The sequence below is a fragment of the Saccharomyces kudriavzevii genome (assembly GCF_947243775.1).
Source record: "Saccharomyces kudriavzevii IFO 1802 strain IFO1802 genome assembly, chromosome: 4".
Taxonomy (NCBI): domain Eukaryota; kingdom Fungi; phylum Ascomycota; class Saccharomycetes; order Saccharomycetales; family Saccharomycetaceae; genus Saccharomyces; species Saccharomyces kudriavzevii.
In genome coordinates, this window is record NC_079275.1 from 841,546 (window position 1) to 853,471 (window position 11,926).

At 40.6% G+C, this 11,926-nt stretch overlaps 6 protein-coding genes across 6 annotated transcripts; 4 read left to right on the forward strand and 2 right to left on the reverse strand.

Annotated features, from left to right (window-relative positions):
* Positions 1 to 132: 132 nt before the first annotated feature.
* Positions 133 to 639, forward strand: SPC19 (Spc19p; the record flags this gene model as incomplete). Its single annotated transcript, XM_056226980.1, has 1 exon — positions 133 to 639. One exon carries the CDS (start codon positions 133 to 135, stop codon positions 637 to 639), a length of 507 nt encoding a protein of 168 aa, XP_056086847.1.
* A 90-nt stretch (positions 640 to 729) lies between these two features.
* Positions 730 to 1,785, reverse strand: RAV2 (Rav2p; the record flags this gene model as incomplete). Its single annotated transcript, XM_056226981.1, has 1 exon — positions 730 to 1,785. The coding sequence occupies one exon, from the start codon at positions 1,783 to 1,785 to the stop codon at positions 730 to 732; it is 1,056 nt and encodes a 351-aa protein (XP_056086848.1).
* A 198-nt stretch (positions 1,786 to 1,983) lies between these two features.
* COQ4 (ubiquinone biosynthesis protein COQ4) lies at positions 1,984 to 2,973 on the forward strand (the record flags this gene model as incomplete). The annotated part of the gene is made up of 1 exon (XM_056226983.1): positions 1,984 to 2,973. The coding sequence occupies one exon, from the start codon at positions 1,984 to 1,986 to the stop codon at positions 2,971 to 2,973; it is 990 nt and encodes a 329-aa protein (XP_056086849.1).
* A 227-nt stretch (positions 2,974 to 3,200) lies between these two features.
* Positions 3,201 to 5,381, forward strand: MSC2 (metal cation transporter MSC2; the record flags this gene model as incomplete). Its single annotated transcript, XM_056226984.1, has 1 exon — positions 3,201 to 5,381. One exon carries the CDS (start codon positions 3,201 to 3,203, stop codon positions 5,379 to 5,381), a length of 2,181 nt encoding a protein of 726 aa, XP_056086850.1.
* A 580-nt stretch (positions 5,382 to 5,961) lies between these two features.
* On the forward strand, positions 5,962 to 8,607 carry EBS1 (Ebs1p; the record flags this gene model as incomplete). The annotated part of the gene is made up of 1 exon (XM_056226985.1): positions 5,962 to 8,607. One exon carries the CDS (start codon positions 5,962 to 5,964, stop codon positions 8,605 to 8,607), a length of 2,646 nt encoding a protein of 881 aa, XP_056086851.1.
* A 276-nt stretch (positions 8,608 to 8,883) lies between these two features.
* UME6 (DNA-binding transcriptional regulator UME6) lies at positions 8,884 to 11,397 on the reverse strand (the record flags this gene model as incomplete). The annotated part of the gene is made up of 1 exon (XM_056226986.1): positions 8,884 to 11,397. The coding sequence occupies one exon, from the start codon at positions 11,395 to 11,397 to the stop codon at positions 8,884 to 8,886; it is 2,514 nt and encodes an 837-aa protein (XP_056086852.1).
* Between the last annotated feature and the right edge of the window lie 529 nt (positions 11,398 to 11,926).

Sequence of the window (11,926 nt, forward strand, 5' to 3'; positions counted from 1 at the left end):
TCATCATTAGCTCCTATGAAGGTCGTTTTCACAGTGCGTAATAATTAACAATAAGGAAAAATAAAAAATAATAAACGGAACAAGGCTATATAGCTACACCAGTACACAGATGGAGGAGTAACGGCAGCGACCATGACGGATGCCTTGGAACAAAGTGTGCTTGCGTTAGAGAGAACAGTTTCGGTGTTGAAAGATTCTGTCGAGTCTTTAAAACGCTCAAACGAACCCAGTACGAATCTCGCATCAACGATGCTACAAACTAAAAGGGTTTTCCGTTTAGTCCCTGAGTATGATGTGGAGAGATCTAAATTGGATCTGATTGAAGAAGTAGAACCCCTCGTTAGAACGCTGGGCGATAAATTACGAAAATCTATGGGCAGAATGCAAAGAGAACTGGATACATTGCAGCAGACCTATGAATTGAACGATTTAAGGTTGAAGAAAAACATTAATATGGAAAACGATAACGATGTTCTGAATAACCCAGAAGTCAGTCGCGAAGATGAAGGCAGAGATGATGTAAGTACGGATGTCGTTATGATGGCATCGTCTACTAACGAGGAATTGGAAGAGTTGAAGAAGTTGAAAGAAAAGAAAAAGCAGCTGGAAAATAAGTTGCAAATACTCAAACATAAATAGAGGGAAGTTTATTTGGTAAAGGATCCATCATCTTTTATATAAACGTGTATTATAAATTATTATATTTTTATTAGTGTCATTGTTAGTGGATTACTCAGTCGTACTTAATTGTTTATCAGCATTCAAATTAGCTTGATGATTTGCCATCGTCGCCTTAAGACTGTTTAATTTGGAGCTTATACTGATCAAAGTTGGGTCGCTTGTAGAGACTATTAACTTTTCACATTCCATGACTACCCTGTTGTCAAATGTGACACCTCTTCTTAATAATTCCTGGGCTTCTGGGAGAGTAATGGTCTCACTTTGAAAAGAAGAGATTATGTGATTTAGCAGTGTAGAATCTTGGACTTGTACACCGTTTTCTGAGAGAATTTTTGACAACTTTTTGTGTCTTTCATTTGTCACTTGATTTCTTATCTCATCACAGAATGATTTGCCAGTTTTACTATCAATCTCGCACCAAGGTTTCTTTGTCACCTTGGTAAGATTCCGCAATTCCATACAAAGCTCATTTTTACAAAGTGTTAGTTCTAATCCTAGGATATGAGCTGTAGATTCGCAGACTGAGTAGCAATCTTGAAACATTTCCTTCATGGCATAGTTATTATCTTCTGGAAATACTAAATCTCTAGGAGGGTTTTGTAAAAGTATTAGTGAATGGTTTAACAGCTCCATGGCGACGCCAAATTTACCCATGAACTCGCTGGCATCTGTGATCAGTTGTAGTTGGTTCAATATTTCCAAAATACTTTTTAAGTGAGTCATTATCTTACTGAATTGAACAAGTAAGAAATTCAAACCAGTATTCATCCGGAACATTACTTGTTTACCCCTTTGGAATTGTGGAAATCTCACTACGATATGGAAGTCGATGATATATTCACCTTGTCTCGTGATAACACCCTTGACCGTCGGTGTATCATTTTGTTTGCTGCTTTCGTTGGGAATACCATTAGATATGGGCATCTTAAATACTTGATCACTCTCTAGCATTTCCAAACACTTAGAAAAATTATCAATGATGTTCGGTAATTGAGGTTTGACGATCTCTTCGATGAGCCAGGAACATTCTTCTACGGCGTCTTTGTGTTCATCGTACTGACTAACCGCTCCGAATCTATCATTTGGATACAGTTCAACACTCATTTTCCTTTCCAAATGCCTTCACTGCGTTTGGTATGCCTCATTGTAAATCGCACTTTTATTGTTTGAACAACCCCGAATCACTCAATTCAGTATATATATATATATATACGTATTTCATTTAACTGAAGAGAAAACAGTCCGCGGTCTGTGGAAAGAAGGGGAGTAAAGCAGATAGCTACAAAGGGACAAGTAAAGACTATGCTAAGACCATCTATGTTAAGGTCAATCACTGCATTATCAGGGAAATGCCAACGTCGGGGAATAGTTCTTCCTGCAGCTGCAATGTACACCTTGGGTTCGTTAGTATTTGGCAGGGAAGCAAGGTTGGCGGATGCCATGGAACGTGGTGAGTTACATAACAAGAACGTGGATTATGTGAAAGAGGCTGAAGAACGCACAGAGTCGCGTATTAGGGCCCTGGCTAATAGTAGACCGCTGAAGCCTCGGTACGAAGGCCATGTCCCCCTTTATCAGTACGAGAAGTTGTTATTATTTGCAATTTCCGGTTGGAATTCATTCTTTCATCCTGAAGATGGTTATAACATTGTCCAGCTGGGTGAGGCCACTGCCTTGCCTGTCTTCTTGGAGAGTTTGAAGCAAACAATGCTTAGCGATCCTTCTGGGAGACGCATCCTAAAGGAACAGCCCAACATTACAACAGATATTTTACATATGGATAACTTGGCCAAACTGCCCCATAACACTTTTGGATATGTGTACTATCAGTGGTTGAAAAGAGAAAACGTTTCTCCGGACACGAGAGCACCTGTTAAATTCATTGATGATCCCGTGCATGCATATATTTTCAAGAGGTACAGACAATGCCATGATTTCTACCATGCTATAACCAACATGCCTATTATTATCGAGGGTGAGGTCACCATAAAGGCCCTAGAGGGTGCCAACTTGGGCGTTCCTATGGCTATTCTTGGTGGTATCCTCGCACCTTTACGGCTGAAAAAAGCGCAAAGAAAAAGGCTGTACGATATATATCTCCCATGGGCCGTTAGAACAGGTTTGAGTTGCAAGCCATTGATCAATGTGTATTGGGAGGAAATGTTGGAAAAGGATGTCGATGTCTTAAGAAAGGACCTGCAAATAACGCTCCCCCCAGATCTAAGGACAATGAGGAAGGAGCGTATAGCCCTCAGGAGGGAACTTGAGGCGAAATATAACACACACAAATGAGCGATAGCGCAAGCAGGAACGGGTGAACTAATAACTATGCTTCCACCCATATAGTTAAGTACCGTTATTTAAGTACCTCTTGTATGATGCTGCCGAAAGATGCTCGTTCAAGGCGATCTTGCGATGGGCCATCTTCTAAGAAAAGTAAGATGGTTATTATTATTGACATTAAAGGTTACGGGTAGATCCAGGGGTCGTGCTCCATTGCGTTTATAGCAAGCTGAGTGATGGATCTGCAAGAACTACTGGCAAAAGTGCCGCTGCTGCTATCCTATCCAACTATTATTTTATCCAGTAATCTCATCGTACCTTCTCACAATGATCTCATATTAAGAACAGCCACATCAGCAGCGGAGCACGACCAGCAAGGGCCAGCGTTTTTCAGCACAGATTACATTATCAGAGTGATACTTCTGCCAACATTCATAGCCTCCTCTTTCAATCTATTCGCGTACTACTTTAATTTCGTCAACTACTCTAGCCGAAGAAAGTATTATGTTTTATTTTCTGGAATCTTCCTTATATCGATACTGACCCATATTTTCCATCCAATTCAGTCAACATGTATATCTCTGTTGATTATTAAGCGCCTGACTGTTGCGAGTGAATCTTCAAGCAGGACCGCTTTCGGTTTTTGGACCAATCTAAAAACATTCGTACCCTTCATTATTATGACACTAGTTGTATTGCACTGTGACTCTTCAGCGGGCATTGGTGCGGAAGATGTGGGTAAAATATCTGTGCCTCTGATAACATATGCTCTATTGATGTTTGGACTAAGGTACGTGTCACCACTGTTATTATCGACTCTTTCAAGTAACGTGGATATTGCTCCCAAAGACAATGGCATAACACAAGACTCGATAGGCAGAAATAAGAAATTTCCGCTGATGATTATATTACCAATTGTTTCATTTACCCTTTTGTACCTAACAATTATCATAAACAATACTTATAATATTCAGTTATTGATGGTGTTCGTGTTTTATGGATGTTTGTCTATCTTTTTCTTATCCTTGAGAGATTTGTTCGCTGAAGATATAAATCAAGAAAGAAGAATCCAGGAGAATGAACATTGTCATAAGTTTGAGATATGTTATATGATTTGTCACTTCTGGCTGACAAGGTTCACCATTTTATTAACGGGTATAATGGCCATTGTAGTGCATTTTTTATCCTTTAATGAGGTCACGTTTTCCATCAAAACAGATTTAGTAACTTTAGTTTATGTTATAGTGGCAGAATATGTTTCTACTTCATCCAGCATACAGGGGGATTCACATTCTCATGATCATGCACATTCTCATTCTCATCCATGCAATGCCTCATCACTTGAAAATGAAAGCATCTTCAGACAAATGGCCTTGAACAAAGATACTAGGTCCATCTTTTCATTCCTGTTATTGAATACTGCCTTTATGTTTGTACAACTTCTGTATTCGTTCCGGTCCAAATCATTGGGCTTGTTATCCGATTCACTACATATGGCCCTGGACTGCACTTCTCTACTATTGGGTTTAATTGCTGGTATATTAAGTAAAAAACCAGCAAGTGATAAGTTTCCTTTCGCTCTGAACTATCTTGGTACTCTAGCCGGTTTCACAAATGGTGTTCTTTTGTTAGGTATAGTCTGCGGTATCTTTGTGGAAGCGATTGAAAGACTTTTCAACCCTATTCATCTCCATGGAACAAATGAGTTGTTGGTCGTTGCTACATTAGGGTTATTAGTCAACCTTGTTGGTCTATTTGCCTTTGATCATGGTGCTCATGAACATGGTGGTACGGATAACGAGAATATGAAGGGGATTTTTTTGCACATATTGGCTGATACATTGGGTTCTGTTGGAGTGGTTATTTCTACATTATTAATCAAACTAACGCATTGGCCCATTTTTGACCCAATCGCCTCCTTATTGATTGGTTCCTTAATCTTATTAAGTGCTCTGCCCCTATTGAAATCTACCTCTGCGAACATTCTATTAAAATTAGATGACAAGAAGCATAACGTAGTCAAAAGTGCCCTTAACCAAATCTCAACGACACCAGGTATCACTGGCTACACAACCCCTAGGTTTTGGCCCACGGAGGCAGGTAGTTCTGGACATTCTCATTCCCATGGTCATACCCACTCCCATTCAGAGGATCATAGTCACGGGCATCATTGTGAACAGCCAAACCAACCACTAGAAAATCCAACTCTGGTAGGGTACATTCACGTACAGTATGCAGAGGGAGAAAATTCAACAATCATCAAGAAAAGAGTAGAAAAAATATTTGAAAATGTAGGGATCAAAGCATGGGTACAAGTTGAGCCTCAAAATTCCACCTGCTGGTGCCGCGCTACTTCGATGAATACAGTGTCGGCTACAGCCCCCAATTCTCTACCTTTACAGCCCATTGCTAATTGACAGTCTTTGTCATGCATAACATCATATAAATTTTTCAACAAAAATAACATATATATATATATATATATATAGACAACATTCTAAGGTTTTTAACAGACTTGTATGACATAAATATAGTCATCGTTATTATTTATCGGTTACTGATGCCAATCATGTTTCACGACAAATCTTCTAATGGAAAAAAAACTTCTGACGAAGGAAAACACACTATCTCGAGTTAGTTTCAAAACAGGCGAAAAATGTTACTAAAGCAATTAGCATCTGGTCATATTATTATTTGCATTCAAGGGAAGCTCTCCAAATTTGGTGTCGTTTCTTCTTTCCATATATTTTGGATGTTTTTTTTTATGAAAAGTGTCTTCAGGAATCATATATGTAAAGAGATCATCCAATTCAAGACGTCATCTATTTAAGATTATTAAACAAAAATTAAGCAAAGTCATTTGATATCAAAAGAAGAGCTTTCGTAAATTTGAAAATCCACACTATTTCTCAGTTCTTCACTCACGTCATCAGGCGTATATTTTTTTTCAAAAAATTTCACTCTATTGTACTGTCGTACAGTTGATATCACCATTAAATGGAATTATCCAATACCCAAAGAGAAGATATTCCGGCCGCTTTTGATGGTATAAAAAGTCAATTGAACCTTATATTGAAATCAAATCAGTTATTTCAAGATAATGCGTTATTGAATGGGTTCTTGGCATTTGTTCACTCCAAATTGAATGCCCTTGTCGTTTCATCCATAGAATCTCAATGTGCTTTGCGTCTATCCAAAAATTCAACTACTGCGAATCTTGTGCCCTTTGACCATAGAGAGATGTCTTTGATTTTAGATTTTTCTTGGGAAAGCGTACATTATCCGATATTCAAGTGGTTCCAGATGTGGAGAAGTTACATTTTATTTGAAAAAGAGAACAAAAAACAGCAAACTAAATTTATTGAGTTTAGAAGAATGAATTCGAAGATGTTAAAATTCTTCAAAACAGTCCAAAGCTTTTATTTCAATATTATTAACACGGTCTATAAAGAGTACAGTTTATCTGTGCTTTTGCCGAATAAGGTTATTCGAGACCTAAAGTTGGATGATATCGAAGGAACTGCTAATCACGGCGGCAATTTTGTAGTTGATACATTTAATAACGATAATGCGTTTGTCCTCCTCATTCTGACTCTTTTCCATCGATGTCTGTTGTTTTTAGGAACAGCGCATCGCTACAAAAGTCTCCTCGAGGAAATTTCCAACAAGTACACTATCCTTAATTTGAACAAGTCTTTGAATTTCTTTCGCTTAGCTTCAATCATGTTACCAAGCGCTGGCGAAACGTATTCGCAAGCGGGAATGGTATTCCTGCAGACAGGAAACTTGGGAACTGCAATGTACAACTTTGTCAAGGGCATGATGACTAAGATGCCAAGTCCCGTGTCAATTAAAAACTTTCACTCAATAATGGTAGATAATAAAAGTTCATTGAACCGTAATTTGCATACTATCATCATGAACACATATTTACAAGAATCCAAAGGAGGAAGAGCACCTCCCAAAGAGGTATTGGAATTCTATTTCCTGGGCCTATTTGGGTCTGTTTGGTCGCCTAGTAGTTGGAGGGATGATACAAAACCTAATCAATTAAACAATGGTATCAAATTAAAGCATTTGGAAGTAGTACTTTATGAAACCATGTCGACAATGTATTTAAAAAATATGCGGGTCATCTTCAATAATTTAATCGTTACAATAGGTGGGTTTCATCTTTTATTAAAAAGGCGATCCGAAGTAGGCATAAAGACCTTGAAAGATTTACGTAACAATGAGTTGGATTATCTAAAGTTTGCATTCAAATTTATCGTTCACATCCTAAATGATATCGTCAAGGAATCATGGAGCGAAAATGTTGAGGTTTTTGAGATTCTAGGTATGGTCAGAATTATCAATTATTGGATAAAATCAAATCTCATAGTTTTGCAATATTCTCAAACCAATATAGAGTTTGTTAATGCCGTGGCATACTTGATGAACGATATCATGAAAAAAAAGCCTAATTTTTCTTTTAATGCCACGGAAAATCCTCCTAAAAGGACCTATTTATTTGAGGAAGATTTGATGGTGAATGGTTTATCTTTCGTTGATTATCAGTTATCCGACTTTCAGGACCATGATAAGATCCTCCAAATGGATCAGAATCTTGATAGATTAATTGGTGACCCGCCATTAGCCGACAAAGAATCAGCAACTTCTGAAATGTTTTTGAGGTTGCAAGTTGTTGTGAACTTGAGTTTCAACTTATTGATGAAGAATAAATGTGGAGTAGAATGGTCAGATGATAAATCACGTTTCATCTTCAATAAGAAAATTGACCTTAAAGAAACCGTTAAACCTAATACGAAGTCATCAAAAAGGCCGAATGAAAAGGCTAAGTTATCAAGAAAGATCAAAGTTTCCATCACCGATGACTCAATCCCCATGGCAGATTTGGAAAGGCAAATGCGAAACAGCTCTTTGAATTCTTCTTTTCCGACTATGGGTTATAGTGGTTCATCTGTACCTATGGCGCCAGATACATTCAATATTAAACCCAGCGGCATAATAACAGGAAACAGAGTGAATTCGAAGACGTTTGAAAGTGAAGTGAGTGATCAAAGGGTAGATGACACCATTACAAATGTGTCTCCTGTTTACAGTAGCGCAGCAGTCTTTTCTTCGACCTCTACAGGTGGGTCATCCTTCGATTTGAGTAACATTTTATCTCCCGCGCAACCTAAATCCATGCAAGCACTAAACATACAAAAACCGTCCAGTGATATCCACCGTCAAGTTCAAAGTTCAATGCAAGGGGGGGTACATTCACCCCAACAACCGCCGCTATTGATGTCCTCGCTAAACTCCACGTATTCAAATTCCACGATGTCGTCATCTGCGTCAGTGGTATCCTATCCTTATATGTTCTTGAACCAACAAAGCCGAGGAGTAGTTCCGTCTTTTAATGCGCAGGATTTACAATGGCAGAATGAAGCATTTCCATCAAATTCAAGAAATTTTTCGAACCCGGTGTGGATGAGCCATCAGCATCAAACCCCCGCACCACCAGTATATGCGCACTCGCAACAGCAGATGTACCAGCAACCCGCGCAGCAAGAAGCGGGCAAATATATGCAATTTTCCTATGGGGCCCCAAATTCTACTGGCAATATGAAGAGAAACGACCGTAACGGTATGTTTTAGTACCATTCCGTATTCTACCATATCCTCTTACTTTATCAAAAAGAGAATGCTTGGGCAATCAATTTTTAGTCCATTTTTTACATCACCAAACAATATCTTGACTGGACTGTATCTGAAGGCTAATCTATAACTTCTTTTGAAAGTCTTTGAAATTACATGGTATTACATACATATATATGTATTTTATTGTTACTGAAATATTATTATGTGCATTTTTCCTTCTTCATTTATTTAATGGTAATAATAATAATGATAGTTTTCTTTTCCAGAGATTCTTTACTTTTTCTTCATTGCTCTCCTTTTAGCTTCTTTTGTTTTCTTCTTAATTTCCTCCAGTTTCATTTGCTTTTTCTTGGGATCGGATACAAAATCTGGCTTGAAGGCGTCATAATGACAGTCCAGTTTCAACCTTTCACAATTGAAACAATGTGGTCTTTCTTCGGTACATTTTTTTTTCCGTAACCTACAGATCCAGCAACCAGTACGGGATCTTGTACCTTGAGCGGTTGAGGAAGCAGTGTTATTCATTTCTTGAGAATCGTTTGCCTTTGCCTTGGAAGCATTATTATTTGATCTTTTCTTTGAGGATTGTTTTGTTCTGGATTTTGTCCTAGACTTGGCGGTTTTTGCCTTAGATTTAGTGGCACCAGGTGAAGTAGCATTAGGGTATTCAGTACCATATGCCAAGCTAGAAGAAGAGGCCTTTATAGAAGGAGATGAAAGGGCCGAAGAAGTTGAAGATTCGCCAAATGAATTATAATCGCTATTGGTTTGGCTTGTTGTCCTTGCGTTCCCCACTGATCTTCTTGATTTTTTCAATGGTGGCTCTTCCAGCTGCTGCTGTTGCTCTGGGGCAGATAGTCGTCTGTCTATTCGCTTACCATTTTTATTCCAAGTGACTTGTCTTGTCCTTGACTCAGTAGCGGCATCCAGGGTTTTTTTAGAGTTCGGGCTTAGATGATAAGGTGACGGGTCTTGATCTTGTTCTTCATCGAACACAGCTGTAGAATTATTGCTCTCAAAAATCGGCTGCTGTTCAGAATTGTGGATACGTAATAGAATTGGCCTCAAAACACCCTTTGAAGGGAAAGATGATGAATGAGGTCTACTGGCCGGTACACTGAGCGCATTTGTGCTGTTGATGTTACTGACGCTTGAAATGGGTTTGTCATTACTTCTAAATGGAGATGATCTCATGTTGGATAGTACAGCCGCGGCAGTGCCCAAGTCATCGTCTAGTTTAGTAGAAGAAGATGCAGAATTCGGGCCAAGCAATAACCTTGACCTCAGCCCATCCAACTTGGAATTGATGTATTTGGGTGGAGGTGGCGGGATGTATGGTTCGTTTGTATGTAAGGGACTATTTTTGTTGTTACGGTTTGATAAATCGGCGTAAAAAAAACCGGTAGAAGGCCTTGATGAGGTGGCAAACGGGTCCTCTCCACGGTCGATGGCGTTTCGTTGAATGTTGTTGTTGTGGTTGCTATTGTTAGCGCTTGTGAATGAGGAGGCTGAAGTCGGAGGCTGAGAGGGAATTTGATTAAACCTGAAATGTTGGAAATTGTTTCTGCTGGGGACGGAAGGACTGGGGTTCGCGTGGCGAGAGTTTGTAGGTGTACCTGCATTCGAACTGATGTTGTTAGAGGACGATTCATTTAAAGAGTAGGCCTCATCCCTGTACTTCGAGTTCAGCCAGAACGAAATGTTGACCTTAGATTCGTTCTCGTCCAGTTTAACGTTCGGATCAGTTATTTCCCTGTCCTTATTGAAATAAAAATTTCTGGGAGCCACGCCCATGGCATACTGATCATCTTGATCACCATGCTGGGTTTGAGAGCCATTCGGAGAGCTGCCGCCGCCGGGCTTGATCTTGCTGCGTAAAACCCCGCGATTTTCGTTATTATTGGAAGAGCCTCTCGAGTCCGAGCTGATGAACGAATTGATCTCGTTGTTGCCGCTACTGTTTTTCCTGCCTAGGATTAACAGCGGCGAATTGGTGTTCTTGCCAATGTCCTTGCTGCCGGTAGTGATGATGAGCGGCAAATCCGATCCGGTGCCGGAACGTACGCCCGAGCCCGAGCCAGGGCCAGCTGCGGTGGTACCGGGGGAAGAAATAGGCGGACCTTGTGGTGGCGGCAAATTTATTTTTTCTCTGGCGCCGGCGACGACAGTAGCAGCGGCAGGATTGTTATTAGTGGTCGTAGAGGAGTAAGGGAAAACAACATCGTTCATTGCAGCGTGCTGCGGTGGGGCTGCGTCAGAAATCTGCCCGACTCTCTCCTGTGTGAGATGGCCATTGCAAAAAAATTTCGGATCCGAAGGTGTATTGGAAGGCGCAAGCGGACTGGCGGCAGCGTGTACAGCGTTGTCGCTGTCACCATGATCTTGGAGTTCGGTAGTGGCGGCAGTAGCATCTTTTCTCTTGGGCTTGTCTTTAGCGTCGTTGTCGCCTTGTATTTGCAAACTCGGCGAACCGGACGGAGTATGCACCGGAGTGTTATTGGGCGCACACGTCGATTTCATAATAGAAAGTAGAGGGTTCTCGTCGTAGGAGGTTTTGACAGACTCGATGCTGGCGCTGGAGATGTTAGGATGACGGGAACTTGTTTCGTCGTTGCCGCCATCCTCTGCGCGCGTTTTAGCATCCTGGCTGCTGTTCGTCATTCTTGAGCGGGGGGCTTTATGGTGCAGATAGTGTTGGTTGTTGGCGGTTGTTTCCATCGAAAGCAGAGAGGCTGCCGCATTAGATTCGTCCATGCGTTTGCTTTGAGGGGGCGCCTTGTCTAGCATCGTGAGATGAGGGCCATGCAAATGGGTCGAGTGCGGTGGTATCGTGGTTCGTGGGCGCTGTGCGAAGGTGGGCGCTTCTTGCGATCGCTGGTTTCTTGTCCTTGTCTTCTGCATTCGTTCGTTTTTCTTTTTGACGGCGGCAGTTTCTGCCTGGCATTGGTGAAAAGGCGCTTTGGAGCGCGGCGGAGCTGTCACCCGGGTTGTAGAGATAAGAGGGGGGGAGGTGATCTTGGCAATACAGAGAGTTGGAGTTTTGATGGGTACAACATTCTTGTTCCATTGAGCTTCAAATCCGTCTAACCCAAGAACCCTGCCGTAATATTTAGTACTTACACGTTATTTTGGGCCAACGAGATTAATCAAAGCGTCATTCTAGACGACGTGTCGCTCTTGCATATCCGTTTTTACGGACATAAGAACGTGCCGCCCATTCTGGGAAAACAAAACACAGGTAAAAAAAAAAAAAAAGGAATGAATGGGAAATGGAACAGAAGGAAAAGATAAACGTAGACATAACAAAAGCGTGACA